The sequence below is a fragment of the Haematobia irritans genome, chromosome 1 (assembly GCF_050003625.1).
Source record: "Haematobia irritans isolate KBUSLIRL chromosome 1, ASM5000362v1, whole genome shotgun sequence".
NCBI classification, from domain to species: domain Eukaryota; kingdom Metazoa; phylum Arthropoda; class Insecta; order Diptera; family Muscidae; genus Haematobia; species Haematobia irritans.
In genome coordinates this window covers 1,484,301-1,509,301 of record NC_134397.1, presented here as the reverse complement: position 1 = coordinate 1,509,301, position 25,001 = coordinate 1,484,301, and the positions used below count along the sequence as shown (strand labels likewise).

At 34.0% G+C, this 25,001-nt stretch overlaps 1 protein-coding gene across 8 annotated transcripts in view; it reads left to right on the top strand.

Moving 5' to 3' along the window:
• The first annotated feature begins 1,366 nt into the window (after positions 1–1,366).
• Positions 1,367–25,001, top strand: part of nAChRalpha1 (nicotinic acetylcholine receptor alpha1) — a 46,376-nt gene continuing 22,741 nt past the window's right edge. For 7 of the 8 annotated variants that reach the window (XM_075288743.1, XM_075288739.1, XM_075288741.1 and 4 more), the window contains exons 1-3: positions 6,464–6,655; positions 18,165–18,209; positions 21,786–21,895. In XM_075288743.1, the coding sequence (XP_075144858.1) occupies positions 6,464–6,655; positions 18,165–18,209; positions 21,786–21,895 (347 nt within the window). Of the gene's footprint in view, positions 1,431–6,463; positions 6,656–18,164; positions 18,210–21,785; positions 21,896–25,001 lie in introns of those variants that run through there. The other variant, XM_075288746.1, reaches the window with a different exon arrangement.

Sequence of the window (25,001 nt, the reverse complement as noted above, 5' to 3'; positions counted from 1 at the left end):
TTTACATTAATTTTGTTAGGATTGTCGGTGATAGTGTTAGTTAAATGGATAGAAACTAGGATAGTTGATATTGCACGCAAAAGAAATATGCCCGAAATAAAAAACTCTTTACACTGAAAAAAAAAAGCATACTCGGTTCCAAAGATTTTGTCTTTACTTTAAAAAATTTGGTATTGATTCCGAGCCAAAGAAGCGGAGAATACAAATAAGGATACTTTTAAGACACAATTCTCTTTTAAATTTAGGTTTTGTGTACTTGCTTCTAGGAAGCAGATTTTAATTTTTCGCTTTCTCAGCTTTTTTTCTTCATATGCTATCAAAGTCCTTTAAAAACGACTCGACTTCCAGTAGAAATTATGCTATGTTTAAAGTAAAAAACTTCTTTAAAATAAAGTTTTGAAAAACATGTCCTATATTTGAACGATTTTTGCTTTGTAGTCAAGATGCAAAAAGACAACAAATTTAAAGACATTTTCATTAAATTTAAAGAATTTTTCTGAATTATTAAAATCAAGTTGACCTTAGCCTACAAATATTTTCTTTCATGCTAAGATACCCATTTTTAAGTCAAATCACTTAATTATAAGGACAATATGACTTCATTGAAAAGTTTATCGACTTTTGGACAAGGAAAATAACTTTATTTTAGAGAAATGCATCTTCTATGCTAAGCAAAATTTGTATTCGCATTTTTGTGATTTTGTATGAAAAACCTGTAGTACTTGCCGCTGAATTAAAAAAAAAAAAAAAACAAATGTTCCACTTGGCAAGGAAATATACACTGAAAAAACTTGCACTTGCTACAAATGTTGTTTTTGATTCCGAACCAAAGAAGCGATGTATTGCACAAAGGAAAAAATTTAAGATGGAATTATATTTTAAGTTTCAATTTTTTCGACTAGATTTATCTGAATTTATTAGTTTTTCAATAATGTTGAAGTTTTTGTTGTGATTTTACGGGACAAATTGATCTCAATTTGACCAGAATTAGCCCTTAATCTAAAGATATCCCTGCATTGAACATTTTATCGACTTTTGGTAGTGGAAAAAACTTAGTATGAGGGGAAAGGCTTATTCTTATATAAAACCAAAGTCACATAGAGACTTATTTTGCTATTGGATTAAATGGATATTTACTGGGCCAAATATATGGAGTTACAAATAAATTATGTCAAAATTATAATTCAAAACTACCAGATGTTGGCATCCAAGAAGTTTTGCTCACCTCTAATTCCGGATAAACTTAAATTCATCAAACGTGATTTGTCTGATCCCAGTGATTCATGGCCATTTTTTAATAGATTCGATTCCAATGGCAAAATATTATTCATCAGTGGTTTCTCATCTCTCGGTAAAGCTAGAAATGCAATCACTGCATTGTCATTTGGTTTCTTTTAAAATGTTTACGTCAACTATTCTGCTTAATTTGTGGTAATTCCCCTCTAGTCACCATTTTGCATTGCACTTGCTGTCTCGCATCTACTGCCATTCTTAAATATACCAATTATGACCACTTATATGGCAAAACTACTGGAATGTAAATTTCACACTTTTCAACGTTCGTTCAACATTCTTGGAATTTCTCTGTACACACAGACATTCGAGAAGCTTTTATGAAAATTAAAAACCAAGTTTAGAGACATGAATAGCATGGCACTCGGATGCCAATGTCTTCCGTTTTGTGAAGAACAAGGAATCCACAAGATTTTATTCCATATTTCTCAAAAGTGCCTGTATGTCCGTCCGTCTCTCTCTGTGTCACCCTCGAATCAGCTACCTAAGGCTTTATCTAATAAAGTCGTTCAGTATAAAGAGATTTCTAAAGGCACGCATTGGACTGGAAGCAAACAAGCGAACTTGTAACACTTTCTCACTTTGGCGTCACGTGTAGCTTAGTTACCCAAATCTGCTTCATTTGTAGTGTGCCACAGTGTGTTTTGTGTACAAATCTTCCGGATGGCTGCTTTACGCTTCTGACATCTCCCATTCCCCCCACAGCAGTTAGCTAATGCCACATATGCGAGTACTTCATAGACAAGTCAGTATGCAATTCGAGATATCCATGGCTTAAGGCGTCCTGCAGTACACGCTTGAGTGGCAAGTTGAATACGCGATCTACATTGCTGCAGAGGGTTTGCATTTACCGCTATTCTGCTGCCTACTGGTTATTCGATTCGAATATGAGGTACGAACGAATACTACAACTGTACGGGGTGTCGTCAGGAGATTTCCCCATGAAAGAATACCTTTTAACATTCCTTTACGATTCTATGAGGGGGGATGTGAGTTTGAATTTCACTTTGGTTTTTGTCGTGCAGCCTCTGACTAATTGTTTTTGGCGAATTACACTTACACTCCGTAGTATTCTCCAAGGACTCCTTTTGCAAAAGCTTCATTTGGTGACCTTGCATTTGACAATGTTTTGTGACATGGTTTGCATTCCAAATGGACCAAATTAGTTTATGTTTGTAGGCTACGCACGACTACCATAAGTAACTTGAGTACATGTCAAACTACACGAAAATGAAAAGAGATTCTGGGATAGAGTTATAAGTTGTCCATGAATGTTTCTTATCTTTCGTAGGCACTTGTATTTGTATCAGTCAGTTTTTTATTAGACATTTTTCTCGTAAATGATTTTTTGGGAATAACATTTTGAGATGTTCACGATTACGAAATAAGGAAAAAAGTAAAAAAATAAAGGTTTGGTCATATGAATTATTTATATATTTTATTTACATATTTTATGAAATTTGTGGTAGTTGTAATCCCGCTCAAGCTTTCTATTATAAACCCAGCAAAAAAATTTGGAAGTTCTTCCAAAGGCACAACTTTAAAAGCACTTCCAGAGGATGCACTCCCCATGATGTTCTTTATTTTAACTACCCAGGAAGATCTTTTAATTCAATTTTTTATAACTTGGTCTTTTCATACTTTTCATGGGTAATTTTGACTTTTTTGTTTCAATTAGATTAAAAACAGAGTAAGAATTCATAAAATGGTACAAATCATTTAAATTTTGTCGAAAAAATGCTAAATCCTATCTGAAAAATTGTGAATTTTTGAAAATATTTGAGGTCAAACGTTTCCGACAAGCGTTAAAATCCATTAAAAATTATAAAAAATTATAAAAATTATTTATTTGACAAAATATCACAGAATTTTTTAATTTACATCCACAACATTGAATTCGGATCACACCAGAAGATGTGATGCAAATTCGTTGCAACGGCTGTTGAAATGAAGGACTTGCGTCCTTTGACAAGCCCATGTTAAATTCATCGCTTCTGCGTCAATTTTGCACCACTTCCGGATCCAAAAAGAACATTTTCATTACTTTTTTGGCGACGCTTTTTTTGCTGGGAAGCTATCGTACTGAAACTAAGAATGACGGATAAAGTGCACAGATTAGCTATACCATTACATTGTTTGTGCAGGTCCCTTATGCATTGATCTCCTGGATTAGCTTATTCAAAATGAGAAGGCGCATTGTGATTATCGAGGACAAAAAGTATGTGAAGCCGCTGGGGACTTATGCATTACATATGGAGAAGAGCCTCACTGCATAAAAATTTCGAATTTCGGAAAGAGCAACTTTGACTTTGAAAGCATGCCTCGAAACGGATGACGGAGGAAGCAAGGACCGTTCGCCCTTCTCACAATATTTGCTTTTGGCGATATTTTCTATATTTCTACACGATTTGCATACCCTATGAATGAACTATATTGTGTCTCAAAGGTCCCAATTAGCATTTTTTTAGTACGGTTATAGTAGGGTATAAGCATCATCACAAATTTAGTTTTTTTTCGTAATTTTATATATATCTCTCACATAAAGTTAATGAAGTTCCTTCGTTGCTTGAAATTCAGAATCTGCCATAACCAATTGTCATCGTTTCATAAATCGATTTTTAACACAGACCTGTTCCCTCTATTTTATTTTTGGGTACCTAAAATTCGTTACATTTTTTCCATATACTCGTCCTCAAATGGTTTATATATACACGCAAAAAAATAATTCTTTCCTCCCAAACGAAATTTTAGACAAACAAAGTTCGTTTCTCATTTGCTTTTCGCTGTAAGGAAGTGTATTTGGAAGAAAAGTATATACTTTTTGTGATAAACGTTTATTCTTTTCCAGGATGTAAAAACAATTTCATAAAGACAAACTCAAAAAAAAAACATTGTTTTCTTGCTAATTGCATTTTCCCTCACATCTTTCTCACATCCACGAGATTTTTTAGTTCTTAACACCTTTTCTTGTAATACCAACAATGTAGAAGAAATTATACGATTTTATAAATTTTTAAAATTTTTTTACCTTTCGCCTGGACGGAGAATTGAACCGCGGACCATGCACTTTGTAAGCCAACACACTAACCACTGAGCTATGTACCTGTTATGGTCATCAATAGATAAATATCCATATAAGTTATATTTATATAGCATAGCTTGCGGCGCCCACGAACCGATAAACAAAGTTTATTTAACAGAAACAAACATTTAGTTTGGCACCGTGGAGCAGTGGATGCTACATCCGACTTGCATGCCAAGGGTCGTGGGTTCGATCCCTGCTTCGACCAAAGTGTTTTTTGTTTTTTTTTTGTTACATATATTCCAAATATGTTCGGAAGATTCCGAAAAAATGTTCAACATTACATTGTAGTATATTAAATTTTGAACTGTAAAATGTGTCTTATTAAAGACCTAAAGTCAGAAAAGAACAGTGTTTGATATAAACGAAATGAACTGTGTTGTTGATTCAAAACTAACTTTTTTTATTGAAAAAATAAAAATTTTGTAACAAACGATTTTTTTTGGTGATAAAAGTTTAAAATTTTCGAACCAATTCAAAAAACTCTAACAAAAGAAAAACGTTTTCGGTACACGTTTTCCAAACGTTTTTTTCTTTGCGTGTATAGGCGGGTCTTAAAATTTTGTCTGCAGAACTTTAGTGTTACATGTTGATCGTCCAAAAATAATATTTTGCTCCAGAAGGTGATCATATTCCATCTCAGGGTGAAGTGGAGAAGTTATTTTCTTACATCAGGTACAGTTCCACGCTAATTTCTTATCGAAGGTCAGTGCTCTTTTTTTCGCCAATTCTGCATGGCCTACAGTGTTATGGTAAAACTTTAGAGGAAGAAGTATTCAGAGTTATTATAGGATTTATCTAAGGTTGACTGTGGCTTCCGAAATTTACTTCTTTTAATATGCAAAATGTTCCACATCGTATATATAGCCCAGAATAGTAAAAGTTGTTTTAAATACATGAAGATTTTGTTCGTATTGTAAAAGTAAATTGCTTACTATTTAATTTTGCCAATTTTAAAATTAATAAACCAAACGAAATTTCCATAGCAAACATATTTTTCTTACACCCAAATCTGCACAGATTGCAGATTTTTCAATCTGATCTCCGAATTATTGAAGATGGAAGAAGCTTTGAGCAAAGTATTGCTTTATTGTTTGAGCCTGCTTCAAATGACAAATACTAACAAAATCACATGTCCACTTCATATATAAGAATAAAATTGCATACATTAACGAATACTGTGTGTATAGGAATATGTGAAACAATTAATTATTATCAGCATTTGAAGATAAAATGATTGAAATCATTTTCTCGACCGAAGTCAAGTCAAGAATAAACCCTAAGCTTGAAATTCATGTAGGAATGGAGATTTTTACTGCATTGGTCCTCTTGCCAGATTTGATGAAATTTGCATTATGCAAATATCAATAAGCTACTCTCTCAATAAATCCTTAATAATCCAATACATAAACCCCCAACCGTCCCCCCAAAACAAATGTCGTCTATTATTACTTAATGCCATGAATGAAGGGAATTCTGCATTGCATTAATACCTCCACTGTCCCTGACACCCAATATCATGCTCATCCCCATCGATATAGCCACTTTTGCAACTATTCTTGGTCGTCCATACTGTCCCATGTATCGTGTGGTCGTCGTAAACTTTAATATTATTACTGCCAGTGATTGTCTTGGAGTTGGAGAGCTTCTTCCTCATGGTTATTGCCTCAATAGCCATGAAGTGTTGCTTGGCAAATTGCGGTGAAGTGGTTTGGTGCTTCCATTCGATTGGCTGGTCAATGAAGGATATGATATCTGCTACTGCACTTCCAATATAATATCTTCTTGCATTTAATGATGGACGGCTATTTAAGGGATATAAGAACGTATGGTGATATATTGAAGTGCTATACTATCGGTTTATGTGTGTTTGCATCAAGGATTTCACATAGGATTTATTTCGTTATTATTAAATAAATAAGGGAAGAAAAATGCATGTGACAAGTCCTTTGTAGAATTAAAATATGAAGTTAACACATTCGTGCTGTATTGGGATTTTTGTCTGTATACATATATCTATATTCCATTATTATGTAAATAATTTGTTGTTTTATTTCATTGCAATTTCAGGGGTGGACCTGGCCTAAGATGGGGAGCGTGCTGTTTGCAGCTGTGTTCATAGCGTTACATTTTGCTACCGGCGGCCTGGCCAACCCAGATGCAAAACGTTTATACGACGACCTCTTAAGTAACTACAATCGTTTGATAAGGCCTGTGGGCAATAATTCCGATCGTCTAACGGTCAAAATGGGTTTACGTTTGTCACAATTAATAGATGTGGTAAGTAAAACAACACCATCAAAATAAATTCCAATCATCCAATATATATCCTCCATACACACACACATATTTGGGCCATCAAATATCAATCTATTCAGTCAACCGTACAATGCGAACACTCATTTGTCTATTTGCTCTTAACTATCCCATCCAAATGGCCCGTAAATAATGATACACCCAAAGAAAGACTTAACAAACAAACACTCATTAATTATGAACACACAAGTAGCAAAAAGTTTTCCTAATAACACTTCATCATCTGTCATAAATCATATCTGTCATCGTTAAGATAAAGCGTAGAGCATTCAACAAATGAATGCCATTGGCCAATAGAACCATGAACCAAATTCATCAAACGTCATGTTCATCATGTCATAGTTGTACACTGTTGAAACAGTAGAAGATTTAATACTATGATGCAATGGTGATAGCATAGATGCGCTGGAAAGCTATTAATCAGAGAGTAAAGACTTAATTAAAAGAAGAATTATAAATTCTGCTTCAAAATGTTTTGTTTTGAAATTAAGATAATCGTCCTCCAGCTAAAGTCGAATGTCTTGGACGTTAGACCAATGCGTCCTTTAAATTATCTTACCGTTAAGTTAACTGATGTCTTGTATGTTTGAATTAATTACAAATAATCTTCATATATATGCTATTGAAGCTTGGAGAAGATGAGGTAGTTTTATGTTGATTTCGATACGGCTTCAATGGAATCAATCATCATGAAAGCGCCTTTCACGCTTATGTTGTCCAGATTTTGTTTGAGTTTCGTCATTATTCTCCACTGGAGGCGCTGCATATATTCTAAAGTTTTTATACCCTGTTCCACACTGTGGAACAGGGTATTATAAGTTAGTGCATATGTTTCCAACACCCAGAAGGAGACGAGATAGACACATGGTGTCTTTGGCAAAAATGCTCAGGGTGGGCTCTTGAGTCGATATAGCGATGTCCGTCTGTCCGTGAACACATTTTTGTAATCAAAGTCTAGGTCGCAGTTTTAGTCCAATCGACTTCAAATTTGGCACAAGTATGTGCTTTGGCTCAGAATAGATCCCTATTGATTTTGGAAGAAATCGGTTCAGATTTAGATATAGCTCCCATATATATATATATATATTTCACCCGATATGGACTTATATGGCCCCAGAAGCCAGAGTTTTACCCTAATTTGCTTAAAAATTTGCACAAGAAGAACAATTAGTACTATAGTCAAGTGTGTCAAATTTTATTGAAATCGGTTCAGATTTAGATATAGCTCCCATATATATCTTTCGTCCGATATGGACTAATACGGTCCCAGAAGCCAGAGTTTTACCCCAATTTGGTTGAAATTTTGCACAGGGAGTAGAATTAGCATTGTAGCTATGCGTGCCAAATTTGGTTGAAATCGGTTCAGATTTCGATATAGCTCCCATATATAGCTTTCGGCCGAGTTACACTCATATGACCACAGAGGCCGATTTTTAACTCTGATTAAGTTGAAATTTTGCACAGGGTGTAGAATTAGCATTGTAGCTATGCGTGTTAAATTTGGTTGAAATCGGTTCATATTTAGATATAGCTTTCGCCCGATTTACACTCATATGACCACAGAGGCCTATGTTTTGCTCCGATTTAGTTGAAATTTTGCACAGGGAGTAGAGTTAGCAGTGTAGCTATGCGTGCCAAATTTGGTTGAAATCGGTTCAGATTTAGATATAGCTCCCATATATAGGTTTTTCTGATTTCGACAAAAATGGTTAAAATAACAACATTTTCCTTGTAAAATCGCCACTGCTTAGTCGAAAAGTTGTAAAAATCACTCTAATTTTCCTAAACTTCTAATACATATATATCGAGCGATAAATCATAAATAAACTTTTGCGAAGTTTCCTTAAAATTGCTTCAGATTTAAATGTTTCCCATATTTTTTACTAAAATTGTGTTCCACCCTAGTGCATTACCCAACTTAAATTTTGAGTCTATAGATTTTGTAGAAGTCTATCAAATTCTGTCCAGATCGTGTGATATTTAAATGTATGTATTTGGGACAAACCTTTATATATAGCCCCCAACACATTTGACGGATGTGATATGGTATCGAAAATTTAGATCTACAAAGTGGTGCAGGGTATAATATAGTCGGCCCCGCCCGACTTTAGACTTTCCTTACTTGTTTTTTTTTTTTTTTTTTTGTATTAGGAAAGTTTTGCATTTCCCCTTACGCAAATGTTTCAGGCGGCATCCGAACAACTGACAAACCTAGTAATTCACGTAATTTATTTTTGTTATATTTTTGTCAATACCGAGAATCGAATCCGGTTCATTCGTTATGAATGACTTTTGCACTCTTCTACCGAAGACCACATATATGGAATATGGTTTATTTCGAAATATTATCCCACAATTTTTCCCATATCCATGTTTCCCACACGCACATTGAAAAAAGCATTTACGTGATATTAAAGATAACGCAACCTAAATTTTAGGATGCGAAATTTACAAAATATTAAAGACACATTTCTTTAAAATAATGAAATTTTAATTAAAATAAAGTTTATAATCATTGCTTCAAAAATTCTTTTCATTAAATTTAGGACACAAAGTATGTAAATTTGCATCCCTCCGTTAAAGTTGCATGTCTTTGTGCTAAGACTAATTTTCCTTAAAGTAAAGAAACGTATTTTTGATTTAAAGAAATTGTCCTTAAAGTAAGTGAAATATTGAAACTTTAGATTTAAGATAAAAACGCTTCAAATATAGACTAAGACTTATTTTGAGGATTTAGCGTCTTTGGTTTAAAGTTTTTTTTTTTGGAATTAAGAAAAAATTTTTTACTATGAGGTATCCGTTATAATTTGGATTTTTGAACTGGCATTTGTTTGTACTGAGTACCTTTATTAATAAACCGCCAAAACGGAATGAAAATTTGATAAATGAGATCTGTATCCTACTTTCAATTTTATTGATCCTAGATAGGTCGCTAAAAAATTTCTTTATTTTAAAGAAGCCGCATCTTTGGCTCAGAATCAATACCAAAATCCTTAAGGGAAGGTCAAAATCTTTGAATCTAAGTAAACTTTTTTTAAGTGCAGGGAATGAATATGAATTTTATTTATTTATTTATTACTTAATTTATTATAATCTCAAATTATACTAAACTTATTTATACGGGCACTAGCATCAAGAAGCTATCGGCCTAAACGAAAAATAAATGACATCTGTATCATAGTAAATAAATCTTGACTTAATTGTTATCTTCAAATATTTTTTTTTTTATTTTTTATGCAAATTATGCCTCTGACTCGGCTCACTATGGAATCTACCGTGGCAATCGCTGCTTGTAAGGTCTATAAGAAACCGTCAGAGGTTCACAGTTATATAAAACAATCTATTTTGAGTTTTCAGTAGATCTTGTGATATCCTTCCGTCCAATCCAAAAAAAAATTCGGCCTTTTCTATAGGATTTTGGTATTGATTCCAAGCCAAGGATGCTGCTTCTTTAAAATAAAGACATATTTGGGAAATATATAGCTTTAGATCTAGACAGCATATGATTAAAATTAGGATACAAGTATGCACGTACAGATTAATGTCAGATTAAAAATCCAAGTCATAACAGATATTTCGAAGAAAAAATGTGCTCTTAATTAACAAACAAAAAAAAAACTTCCAACCAATGATGCAAAATCCTCAAAATAATTTTTAATAATAATTTTTTCCAACCGGCTTGAATCAATAGATTTGAACATAGCCAAAGACAAATTATAGTCCGCTTCACCCCCGTTTACCTTTAAATTTTCTTAGCTTGTTATTTAATAAAGAAAAGAAAAACTATTCACAAAGGATTAATGTGGCGTATATCAGTTATTATATGGCTTTTTAAATGGCATTTTGATATGTGGTTTGACTTCGGGAACCAATTTTTATATTGAATTTATGGACTACTACCCCATCCCCATACATTTGCACAAATGTCACACTTAAATCCAAAATTACGTTATGGAAAATTAAATTTCATTTTATTGCCATGAAAGCAATCCTCCTGCCAGATGATAGATAGCGAGGTTCTTTCTGAAAGTGATTTGGGCACCGTAATGATGCAAAATATTGGCATTTGTGCCACAATCAATCAACCGAAAGAGCCAGCATGCCAAATCACGTAGCCTATAAAATTCACTGGACACGTAAATGCAAATGCAGGCATTTTGGAAGAGGACGACATTTTAAAGTCATTTCTACACATATACACACACTCGCACAAATGCTTCAATAATCCACCTTTTGCAAGCCGCAAGTGGACATGGTGGACTGTCCACAAAATTATACGATATTATCACATTAAACTAAATTTATGTTGTGCTCCCACCCACCCAAAGCAAGCCGTAAACCATTGTGTAACCTACTTGCTAGGATATTGAAACTATATGGCTCCGATACAAAACCCTCGGGCAATAATGTCACACTTTTCCCTCTCACTCTCTCTCTCTCTCTCTCTCTCTCTGGAGGTGCTAATTCGATTCCTTAGAAGAGATTGACATATTAGGTAATAAATGAAAACTCCTAAAAATCAATTAAGGAAGGTTTGAGGCAAAAAGGCTTTCAAATCATTATCGTAGTAAGCCCACACCCATACACACACGAACATAACACACATACATATATAATGATGAAATCCTTTGACATCCTTTCTAAGAATTGTCCCTTGAACAATGCAGCCTTTCTTCTACTAAAAGGGTATGTTATGCTCAAATGTGCATCTCTCTCTCTCTCTCTTCCTCGCTGAAATTTCCCCCACATTGAAACCGGCCAATATTTTAGAGGAATAAGGGAATGAGTAGCTAAAATACCCCATCACTCATCGTAAATCGTTCGATAAATAATCTCCCATGTCGACGCGGTTTCCATGGTCATGTAATGTGTTGTGTTTTATGCTTTTGGTAGAATTTATGACAGTTCTAAATGAAGTTTAAGTCGGCGGTGACCGCCATCGATTTGAATGGCCATAAATTATGGATGTGCTAGCGTGTTTGATTTCGCATGCCTCCCTTTCTGTGGTTGGGCCTTGCGGTTGAACAAGGCCACGGACATTTCATCAAATCAACAGCCACACAGCCGCAGCCACATCCATTGTCGGAGCCATTTGTGATGAAGCGGTTATTTGTGCCAAGTAATTATGAATGCGGAGGCAACAGAGGAGATTGATTTTACATAAAAGGATCTCAGCTAATGGATTTCTAGGTATAAACTACAAAATAGTAAACACTGTAGCATTGGGCCGAATCGAAAACACACACATTTTTGGGATGAAAGTGTCACATTTGCTAGAGCACAGTGTTAAAGTCCTTAAGCGACTTTGACATTAGTGATGGAGAGAGAAACGCATTTGCTACAACGTGAAACAGGGTTATCGTTAGGCGTTGCCGGATATGATAGGGTATATTATATACTACACGCAAGAAAAATTTCATTAAAATTAGGGAGGAGTCAGGAGGAGCTTCAAGAAATTTATCTTGGTTTTTGATGACAAATCTGCAGACTTGAGAAAATTATTGTGACACACAAAAAAGGCGTGCGAGTTTTTAAACTTTTGGGTATTCTTACAATCGTGAGATTGAAAAAGTAGGCATGTAACATACATGGGCTTGAAAACAAGTTTGATCCAAAGATTTGGCCATTCCCTTGGCTTGTTTAAAATAAAGACCCTCTTTAGGGAGCTAACATGTTTTAAACCTAGACTCTATAAAATTAAAATTAGAATCTAGATCTCTTTACTCGAATTTTCATTATTCAATTTCAATATAAATATCAAAGTTAAATTAAAAATGGTGCAGTGGTCAGCATACCTAAAGACGTATGTCGTCATTTCTGAGAGCATCGAAGCTTCTCTAGATCTCACTGTAATGTGAAATGCCGTCCAGACTCGGCTATAAGAATGAAGTTTTTTGTCAATGGGCTTAACATAGAATCGAACAGCACCATTTATGCAATCAAAAAAAAAACTTTAAGAGTTGGTATTGAACTCGAGTCAGAGATACTACTTCTTTAAAGCCAAAACAAGTTTTAGGGAGCTATCTAGTTTTAATCCATTGTCTATAAATTTATAATTAGGATCGTTCTCTGTTTGCGATATATCAACAAAGGTAATTATTTACAAATAAAATTACAAAGCAGGTTTTCCTGTTTTCAAACAAATTTTTAAACCAAAGATCCAGCAAAATCCTTAAATACAAAGATCCAATATGTCAGTTAATTTTAAAATGATTTACTTAAATAAGAAATGTTTTTATGTGCTTTAAAGAAAATTTGCTTTACTTTAAAACATACGACTACAACATAGGGACACAAATTTCAAAGAGTTGTGTCCTAAACTTAAAGAAAACAATCCTTAAAACAAAGATTGTGAACCTTCCTTTAGTTAGAATGTCTTTAATTTAAAGAAACCATTCCTTAATATTGTGAACATTGCGTGACCTAAAAATTACGCTGCATAATCAAGTACATAAAGTCAAAATTTTTCTGAATGTTCTTAAAATCGTAAGGTGATTAAATAGTTTGGGTGCCTAAAATTAAAAGCGTGATGTCATGACAAATTCATATCTGTTGTACATTTAAATCTTTTCTAATTGGACTCCCCACACTGAAAAAAAGCATGCCCGGTTCCAAAGATTTTGTCTTTACTTTAAAAATGTTGGTATTGATTTCGAGCCAAAGAAGCGGAGAATACAAGTAAGGATACTTTTAAGACACAATTTTCTTTTAAATTTGGGTTTTGTGTACTTGCTTCTTGAAAGCAAATTTTAATTTTTCGCTTTTTCAGATATTCAGATTCTTCATATGCTATCAAAGTCCTTTTAAAACGAGTTAACGACAACTTTATTTTCCCAATTTAAGACATGACTTCCAGTAGCACTTATGCTATGTTTCAAGTAAAAAACATCTTTAAAATAAAGTGTTGAAAACATGTCTTATACTTGAACGGTTTTTTGCTTTGTAGTCGAGATGCAAAAATGCAACAAATTTAAAGGCAATGTCATTAAATTTAAAGAATTTTTCTGAATTATTAAAGTTTTTCTGAATTATTAGCCAAAACATTTTTTCTTTCATATTATGATATCCATTTTTAAGTGAAATCACTTAATTATAAGGACAATACGACTTCATTGAAAAGTTTATCGACTTTTGAACAAAGAAATAAACTTTATATTAGAGAAATGCGTCTTCTATGCTAAGAAAAATTTCCATTCCTATTTTAAATACATGAAATCTTTGACTTCACGACAATAATTTTCTCAGTGCAATAATGCTAGCCACATTTCTGAGAAAGTCAGCCTTACACAACATCTTTAGAAATGGTTCTTAGTTTTAACAAGCCACGATTTTTCGATTTATGAAAGATTGTGAAAGACTCAAAAATTGAAATTCCATTCTCTTACTGATATCTCAAACTAAGTGGTCGTTTTATTACCTAATACTGCTGTATTTTAAATCGGCTATAAGAACTACTTCCTACCAATAAAACTAAAATTAAATTGAGATATACTTTTTGCTATATAAAATAGAATTACCCCTAATCCTTCAAGGGATGCTGGCGATTTATATATACAACTGTGTTTATAAATGTATTCAAAAAAAAATTCCTCAAGGTACTTTCATGTAATATGTTACATCAATGTTTGGACACTAGGCCAAGAAAATTGGAAAATGTTATAAATTAATTTTATGAACTCGCAATAAGAAAAAAGCCAACATCCCATGCATTAATTGGCTCACATGTTTTTTCATTAAACCACCACCCCACCAACCAGTTCCTCAGTTGGATAAACGATTTGATTTCCCTCCTTATCGTATTTTTCAGGCCATTTACCATTGATTTCGTTGTTTTTTTTTTTCATTCATTCTACCATTCTTCCTAGGGGATAATGAATTTAAATGCTACTGCGTGTATTTCATTCAATCGAAACTTGTATGAGTTCCCCCCACTGGTTTTCTCTTTCTTCACTGGTATGTGTTGGCGTTTTCTTTTCATTTTCGCCGAATTGTGTGGAATGTGGAAAAGCAATAAATTATTTATGCACAATTGCATATGTGAACGCTTGTTATTTTGTTTTTTTTTTTTCTTTTTTTTTTAATCGGCCAATTCTTCTCCTGGCCATGTTACAGTTGAAAACATATTTCATGGCCATTCACATTTATTGCCACGGAAACATTTTACCATTTAAAGGAAGGCACAAGGAGACCTAATAGTATGGCCAACATTACCAAGAAGAATGTTTATGGGAAAGGACTATTAATGTTGGCTAGTGGAATATATACACATAGGCCACTCATGAATATTGGAATTTTTGTCAAGATTCGAAAATATCATTTGTTCTTGTATTAAAAAGGCAGATGACTTCGACATTGTGTATCCATCATAAATAAGAAAAAGTGCACAAAACCTGGCGGATAGAAATCTAATACAGCTATGTCGTTTTAACACAACAAATAACCCATATAAATTTGAAGAAAAAAAACAATTACATACGGCCGTAAGTTCGGCCAGGCAGAATCTTAAATAACCACTACCATGAATCAAATATTAGGGTTTCCTTTGAAATTTCAGGGGGGTTTGAGGATAGATCAAGCAGAGCAGTTCAACCAGTACACTTCCCGAAGATAAATTTAAATATTTTACCTATGTAGAATATATCAGATTTTGGATTTATAAGAACCATTTTTGTTTGAGTTTTAGAGGAATCGTTAATATCTCTTGTAAGAGGGCCAGAAAATTATAAAATAACGCCTTGATTTCAAATCTTAAATCTGTAGATTTTCACCCGAGAAGTAAAATATGGACATTTTACATTGAGTTTCAAGCAATTTTCATGATCGGTGCGCCTTCTATACCCTCAAGAAGTGAAATCGGTCTATATGGAGGCATTACCAAATGGACCGATAAAAACTTAATCCGATACACGTTTTTGTGAGCCTAAAATACCAGAATATTTACAATTTCAGGCAAATCGGATAAAAACTACGGTTTCTAGAAACCCAAGGAGTTAAATCGGGAGATCGTTCTTATGGGGGCTATACTAAAACATTGACCGATACTCACCGTTTTCGGCATACCTCTTTATGGTCCCAAAATAATTCTAGATTTCGAATTTCATGCCAATTGGATAAAAACTACGGTTTCTAGAATCCCAAGAAATAAAATCGGGAGATCGGTCTATATTGGGGATATACCAAAACATGACCTAATACACGCCATTTTCGGCACACCTCTTTATGATCCTAAAATACTTCTAGATTTCCAATTTCAGGCAATCAAAATAAGAAAAAATGCTCTACACAATTTTGCTAAATGCGATTTTTTTCACAAAATAATCCATAAGTCTCTAAAATATGTAAATTTTACCTAAATTGTGTCCTTCGTGAACTTTGTATGGCTCTAAGGGCATTTGAACAACTTTTAAACCCAACCAATAGAAAAAAATTAAACTTTAAATTAAAAACATGAAGAAAAATTATATAAGCAGGCCACTTGTTCACTTAACTTCTCCGGGTGCGTATTTCAATTTATTTATTTATCTATGTGCTATTATTACGGCTGGACGTTTTAAACACTGAAAAAAAACAGTGAACCCATCAGGAAGAAAACTTTTGGTTAATTTTAGTAAATTTTAAATATTTTTAGAAATTTTTAACTAAACAGTATTACAAACACTACACTGAAATAAAATTTACGTGATATTAAGGATTACGCAACCTCAATTTTAGGATGCGCAATTTACACACTATTAAGGACAAATTTCTTTAAAAATATGAAATTTTTATTAAAAGAAAGTTTATAATCTTTGCTTCAAAAATTGTTTTCATTAAATGTAGCGATTTTACATTTAAGATAAAATCGCTTCAAATATAGGCTAAGACTTATTTTGAGGATTTAGCATCTTTGGTTTAAAGTTTTATTGGAATTAAGAAAATATTTTTTACTTCGAAGTATCCGTCATAATTTGGATTTTTAAACTGACATTTGTTTGTACGTGAATAGTTTTATTAATATACCGGAAAAATAGAAAGAAAATTCGATAACTGAGATCTGCATCCTAATTTTAATTTTATAGATCCTAGATTTAAAGCCAGATAGGTCGCAAAAAATGTTTCTTATTTTAAAGAACCCGCATCTTTGGCTCGGAATCTATACCAAAATCCTTAAAGGAAGGTCAAAACCTTTGAATCCAAGTAAACTTTGTTTTGAGTGTAGCATCACGCCGTTATCACAAAAATAAGTAAAAATTTGATCACATTATGATTGGTTACACAGCAAAAAAATATGGAAGTTCTTCCAAAGGCACAACTTTAAAAGAACTTCCAGAAGATGCACTCCCAATGATGTTCTTTATTTTAACTACCCAGGAAGTTCTTTTAATTCAATTTTTTATAACTTGGTTTTTCCATACTTTTAATGGGTAATTTTAAGTTTTTTTGTTTCAAATAAGTTAAAAACAGAGTAAGAATTCATATAATGGTACAAATCATTTAAATTTTGCCGAAAAAAATGCTAAATCCAATCTGAAAAAATTTTGAATTTTTGAAAATATATGAGGTCAAACGTTTCCGACAAGCGTTAGAGTCCATTAAAAATTATAATAATTATTTATTTGACAAAATAACACAGAATTTTTTAATCTACATCCAAAACATTGAATTCGGATCACACCTAAAGAAGTGATGCAAATTTAGTGGAACGGCTGTTGAAATGGAGGACTTCCGTCCTAAATATCACAAGCCCATGTTAAATTCATCGCTTCTGCGTCAATTTTGCACCACTTCCGGATCTAAAAAGAACATTTTCATTACTTCTGTGGCGACGCAGTGCATCTTTTGGAAGTGCTTTTAAAGTTGTGCCGTTGGAAGAACTTCCAAATTTTTTTGCTGGGTGGGTAGTTAAATATCAGTTCAGTTGGAATAAATTAAGTGCTCATTTCATCTTACATTCTATTGCTTATTAGATTTATGAATCGCATTTAAGGAAATCCTTCGCATACACATCCACCTTCGCCTATAATCCCATAGATATTGGTAAAGTGGAAATCCCATATCGGTTTGGTAATTACGATTAATTCAGCTCTTCCATGGGTGGTATCACATGTCGAATCTTGCATCTCATATATTATGGAGCTAATTAATTCATTATAATGTTCCTTAACATCCTTAATCGCAACATCAACAGCAAAGCATAGCAAATACAGGGCTGGGTAGTATAGGTGTGTATGTGCGTATCCACGAGTCAAGTGAGCCTTAAAGGAAGATGGATCAATTTTCGAATCATCCTTTTCAAATTAGGTACACCCACCCACACACACACAAGAACAAATCATCAAATAAGCAGATGGCCTATTTCCCATGGTAGATTAATTAGGCATCCCACATTGGCGGTTTGATTTCATCAACATTACAACTTACCTTTTTCATGTACCATTGTTATTTTAAGCTCTCTTCTTTTTTTGTAACAAAATTATTTCTTTTTTCTTTGCAGAATTTAAAAAATCAAATCATGACGACGAATGTATGGGTGGAACAGGTAACTATACTTTTTATTCCAAAATTCCAGAGTTGGTCATAAATGAAGTCGAGAGACCGTGATATTTACACAACCACTTGTTCTCGATCAAAAAAACAAAAAACATCCCATTATTGTGCATCCTATAATTTATGTCTATTTGCATACTAGCCTGGCATACCCTGTGAGGCTGTGCAAATATTTGCTGCGAGAGTTTCCGAATGAAATTTGCTTGCATAATTTTAATATGGACAGACAATGCATGGTCACGTTTGGTTGGTAGAGCCAATAAAATGTGACACTGCACTTATCATAAATCACAGGCTGCCCCAAAGCACTGAAGTTAATCATAGGCCAATGCAAATGCAATCTAATTCTGGCCACTACTCTCGTTGCCCATAGGCATGACTAATAATACAAATATAGAGCCAGCTGCCGATCATTGCCCAGGGGATATGTTTTTGTATCGAGATGAAAGAAAAAAATACTCAAGCAATATTATTCGATATGACAAATAACTATCTCTAATGACCCCATTATTTAACTAAATTAGAGCATTAACATGAGATATACGTATATGAGAAATTGGCTAAATTAAAATAAAAAAGTTCATAAAATTAAATTGAAATCGTTTGACACCATGAATATTAAAATTGTTTTTTAAAATCTAGACAAATTAACATAATAATGACAGAAATGATACATAATAAAAATTGGTAACAAGTACACTAAAAGTTAATGTAGATTTTCAGTGCTATTGAGATTTCACATGTTTCTGATTTTAAACTTTTTTATAGCAAATGTCAGTCATATCGCCTGAATTTCTTCCTTTCGAACTCTTTCAATCCTAAAATTTGGGCGGGGTAGTCGGAATTTTGTCAGACTCTCACAAATAACAGGTTGGCTGATAAGTCCCCGGTTTGACACATAGATGGCGTCGCTAGTATTAAATGCATATTATTTTTATATAGTACCAACCTTCAAATGATTCGTGTCAAAATTTGACGTCTGTAAGTCAATTAGTTTGTGAGATAGAGCGTCTTTTGTGAAGCAACTTTTGTTATTGTGAAAAAAAATGGAAAAAAGGAATTTCGTGTTTTGATAAAATACTGTTTTCTGAAGAGAAAAAATACGGTGGAAGCAAAAACTTGGCTTGATAATGAGTTTCCGGACTCTGCCCCAGGGAAATCAACAATAATTGATTGGTATGCAAAATTCAAGCGTGGTGAAATGAGCACGGAGGACGGTGAACGCAGTGGACGCCCGAAAGAGGTGGTTACCGACGAAAACATCAAAAAAATCCACAAAATGATTTTGAATGACCGTAAATGAAGTTGATCGAGATAGCAGAGGCCTTAAAGATATCAAAGGAACGTGTTGGTCATATCATTCATCAATATTTGGATATGCGGAAGCTCTGTTGAAAATGGGTGCCGCGCGAGCTCACGTTTGACCAAAAACAACAACGTGTTGATGATTCTGAGCGGTGTTTGCAGCTGTTAACTCGTAATACACCCGAGTTTTTCAGTCGATATGTGACAATGGATTAAACATGGCTCCATCACTACACTCCTGAGTCCAATCGACAGTCGGCTGAGTGGGCAGCGACCGGTGAACCGTCTCCGCAGCGTGGAAAGACTCAAAAGTGCGCTGGCAAAGTAATGGCCTCTGTTTTTTGGGATGGGCATGGAATAATTTTTATCGATTATCTTGAGAAGGGAAAAACCATCAACATTGACTATTATATGGCGTTATTGGAGTGTTTGAAGGTCGAAATCGCGACAAAACGGCCCCATATGAAGAAGAAAAAAGTGTTGTTCCACCAAGAGAGAGATGGCAAAAATTCATGAATTGGGCTTCGAATTGCTTCCCCACCCACCGTATTCTCCAGATCTGGCCCCCAGCGACTTTTTCTTGTTCTCAGACCTCAAAAGGATGCTCGCAGGAAAACAATTTGGCTGCAATGAAGAGGTGATCGTCGAAACTGAGGCCTATTTTGAGGCAAAACCGAAGGAGTATGGTATCAAAAAATTGGAAGGTCGTTATAATCGTTGTATCGCTCTTGAAGGGAACTATGTTGAATAATAAAAACGAATTTTGACAAAAAAAAAATGTGTTTTTCTTTGTTAGACCGGGGACATATCGGCCAACCTGTTATTCTCTCATATTTTTGAAACATTTAAAGAGTATTGGGCTGCATTGTTTTAACACTCGGAAGTATCACTAGCATTATTTAAAGGAAATGTACCACTTTTGGATGTTTGTTCGAAATTGAGATTGAACCCATGGTCCTTTGTATGTCAGGCGGGAGTTATAACCATTTCATCACGGTGATCTTTGTGGGAAATGCACGCAGAGAAGGAATGTGATCATCTCAAACAAGTTTCAAGAGCAAAATGTTATTTTTCGATAGTGATCATGTAGCATGTTTGTCGCAACTATATTATTTTCTTGGAAATTATTTTCAGATCACTATCCCAGCAAAAAAAATTGAAAGTTTTTCCAAAGGCACAACTTTAAAAGCACTTCCAAAAAAGCCCTCCCAAAGATGATCTTTATTTTAACTACACAAGAAATTCTTTTGATTCAATTTTATAAAACTCGCTTTTTTTCATATTTTTAATAAAAAATGTTAAATTATTTTATTTTAACAAGGTTAAAAAAGAGCAAGAATTAATAAAATGGTACAAATTATTTAAATTTTGTCGAAAATGATTCTAAATCCATTTTAGAAAAATTGTACATTTTGAAAATATTTGAGGTCAAACGTGTTAGTCAAGCATTAAAAATCATAAAAAATTTAAAAAAAAAAGTTTTATTTGGCAAAATATGACACAATTTTATAATTCACATCCGACACATTGAATTTTTGCTGGGATGTGGCTAAGTCAAAACAAAAAAACAAAACGACTTTCTGACTTACATCGGCTTTTGGCTTTTACGATTATTGGTAAATCAATTTTTCCCAATATTTCAAATATACGATAATTCGACATAGCATAACATAAATATTAATTTGATTATAAAATATATACAGTCGAATTTGTTCATAAAGTAGACAGTTTTCACATCACAACGATTTTTCTTGAATTTTTAAAGCATAATGAAGCAAACACTTGAATAATACCAAAGAGACTAAATATTTCATCAACTTGCTTTACGTTCATTACTACGGTTTAAACGAACTTACAATTTCGATCCTTCCAACGACTTCGCTGTGACCGTTTTCGACTAATGTACAATGACGTTGTTCCGCTATAGAATGCAGACATAATTACGCTGTATCCCCTCTATGGGATTCCTCTTTTTCTAAAGCATTGACTATGTTGTGAGTACATCATTATGAACTTTAAGAAATGTAATAAAACTATTCTTAAAGTTTCTAGTCTACTGCCAATTTACTAAAATTGGTGTAGGGCATCATCGTCTCAACTCGACTTATCTCTTTTCGTACTGATTTTGGTCAATGCTCCGATATTCATGCAATAGTCTATCTACCAAACAAATAGGCCTGACCCTAATTCTATCCTAAATGTTATTTAAAATTCATTTTACACAAAAATATTTCATTTGTTCTTTTCTTTAAATTTCTTCAAGGAATGGAATGACTACAAACTGAAATGGAATCCTGATGATTATGGCGGCGTTGATACCTTACACGTACCTTCTGAGCATATATGGCTGCCGGATATAGTTTTGTATAATAAGTAAGTATCGCTAATGCATATAAATTCCAAACGAATGAAGAATTTCATCAGCTTTTGGATGATCCAGTGTGGTCTTTGTGATATCATCGTCATCATCAACATAATTTGTTTCAAGTCAAGAGGCTGGCCTCTTCTTAAGAGCCTGTTTACTTTCCTCTGTCACTGTTGAGATGTTTGCTTTGGACACGTCTATTGTTTTCATGGAAAACAACTTTTGTGTAGGCTTCCAAAATTGGCTGTATAGCCCTTGAGTTCACCATGATGGTTAAGGACGATAGTATAATGGTAGAGCTTTGGTAGCCCGAGGATGGGCGAGGGTCACAAAGCTGGTGGGTATTGAGGGGCCAAAATTATTATAATTAATGTAGCTTGTAGTCAGCTCATGATTTGACGCTTTCCTTGGAATGGATAATTTATGTTAAAACTTAAGAAAGCCAATTATGATACCGTCTGGCAACCAACACAAATTGGGTGACTAATTATCTTCAAGGCAGGAAATAACAATTTTGCGCTTCACATTCCAACACTCCCCGCCCCCTACCCAAGTGGAGGGTTTTCACTTTGCTCTGCTGTGCCAAACGGAAATGTCCAAAAGAGGCGAGTGTTCGAGCGGGTGTGGTCATGTAAATGAAATACCAAAATATTAGGAGAGTTTTGTATTTTCCCCTTCATTGGTTATAGGGCTGTTGTAACTGCAATTTGCCATTTTATTCACTTGAATAAAACAAATGAAAGGATTTTGTATTCGCGGTAAATATGGCTGTGGTTGTGTGAGTGCGTGTATGTGTGGTTTTGAATGTGTTTGTGGTCCACATGCTAACGTTGCAATAAATTTTGCATTATTTCCAAGGCTAAAAGAAAAGTATCAACACACACACACACATATAGAAAATACCATTGCATTTCCACAGAACAATGTTGAAAAGACAGTGTGGCATATCTGCTGGTGGCAATGATGTTGGTGAAGGTGGTGGTTGTGTGCATGGTTATCCTGGTGGTAGTTGCTGCTACGATTTGTAAACACTTTACTTTTCTAAATGGGCTGGATATGTGCTCCTATGCCAATGGCTGTAGGTAGCAAGTGGTTGCAACATTTCAAGCCATAATGGATAATGGCATCCAACAATGGCCTGCTATTAGCGTTAGTGGTTGTTGACTATTTACATACGAAATGTTGTGGCACTCTTTACAAAATGGTCAAAGAACACAGTGGCCGAAACACACGCTATAATTAGGCAACATTACCGATTAACTATTATTTCTTCCGCATAGACATTGGGCCGAGATGCTTACTCTTATTTTGTTGGTTAAGCTGCATTGAACTAAATCTTTTTAGGTATTTACTTGGATTTAAAGTTTTTGATCTACACTTAAGAATATTGGTTTCCGAGTTGAGCAAGCATCGCAATGTTAAATTTACATAATATTTAAATTAATATATTGAATTATCAATTTAAAGATTTTTTCATTGAACCAATAATGTTTTCCCTAAATTTAATACAAAAAATCTAAAATGAAATGATTATGAACTTTTGTTTAATCAAAATTTTTTTATTCTAAATAAATTTGTAGGTTTTTTACGTAGCTTTAAAATGGGGGTTGTTTGATTTTTAATATCAGATCAAATTAACCACGCGTTCAAAGATAGCATCCATTTTTACGACCTGAAATAAGGAGGGGGAGATGGTGGTAATTTTTGGGACCTATTCGAATTCCAATTCTGAAAAAGACGTTTTTACAGAATAGCATTTTTTCTAGGCCAATCGCTAGAGGCGAAGATTATAGCACAACTGCATATGATAGAGAGCTAAGCAGCCGATGCTATAAGAATGGGCTAGTAACCTTTTTGCAACTTTAGCAAAAACAAGATGTGTCTTGAAGAACAAGAAAAAATTGCCATTATATCACTTTTGCTTATACGTATAGAAGGAAATTGAAATCCCCTAAAATCCCCCAAAATCACTCGGGATTTAGTACATGTGAGAATACTTTAGATTGTAATAAAAAGGGCAACATTTACGAAATTGCTGGCAAGATATACTCAACTGTAGCTTTTGGTTTTTGAATTCATGACAGCATTATGAATTAGTAACCTTTATAGGATAATATTACAATTTGGCCATAAAAATAATTAGGGATGAGGTAGTGCAACTTTAAGTTTACACTTTATCACCGAAACGAAACCGCCTTTAAATTCTTATTTTAATCTCAATTAAATGGGACCTTGATTATCTATTTATATTCTAGTAGAAATGAAAGTGTTATATTGAGTAAGTTAAGTAGAAATGTCTCATAAAGTACACACGCAGAGAAGGAATATGATCACCTCAAACATGTTTCAAGAGCAAAATGTTATTTTTGTATGGTGACCATGTAACATGTTTGTCACTAGGTTAGGTTAGGTTAGGTTATGTGGCAGCCCGACGTATCAGGCTCACTTAGACTATTCAGTCCATTGTGATACCACAGTGGTGAACTTCTCTCTTATCACTGAGTGCTGCCCGATTCCATGTTAAGCTCAATGACAAGGGACCTCCTTTTTATAGCCGAGTCCGAACGGCGTTCCACATTGCAGTCAAACCACTTAGAGAAGCTTTGAAACCCTCAGAAATGTCACCAGCATTACTGAGGTGGGATAATCCACCGACCTTGTGTATGCAAGGCGGGCATGCTAACCATTGCACCACGGTGGCTCCCATGTTTGTCACTAAAATGTTATTTTCTCGTCAAATATAACCTGCTTGCCGAAATCAGATACATGGTTTCCGAGAAAATAACATGGTTGCGAAAACCATGTTACATGGTCACCACCCAAAAATTACATTTTGCTCTTAAAACATGTTTGAGGTGATCATTTTCCTTCTCTGCATGTACATAAAGTACAAATGTAATCGCACTGAAAAAACAGTGAACCTACCAGGAAGAAAACTTTTGGTTAATTTTAGGAAATTTTGAATAGTTTTAGAAAATGTTAACTGAGCAGTATTACAAACGCTGGCATCACGCCGGTATCACAAAAATAAGTTAATATTTTTCGAGGAAATTTATTAGACATAATTATTTCTTTTTATCACTTTTAACAAGAAAATGTTCAAACTGAAAGAAA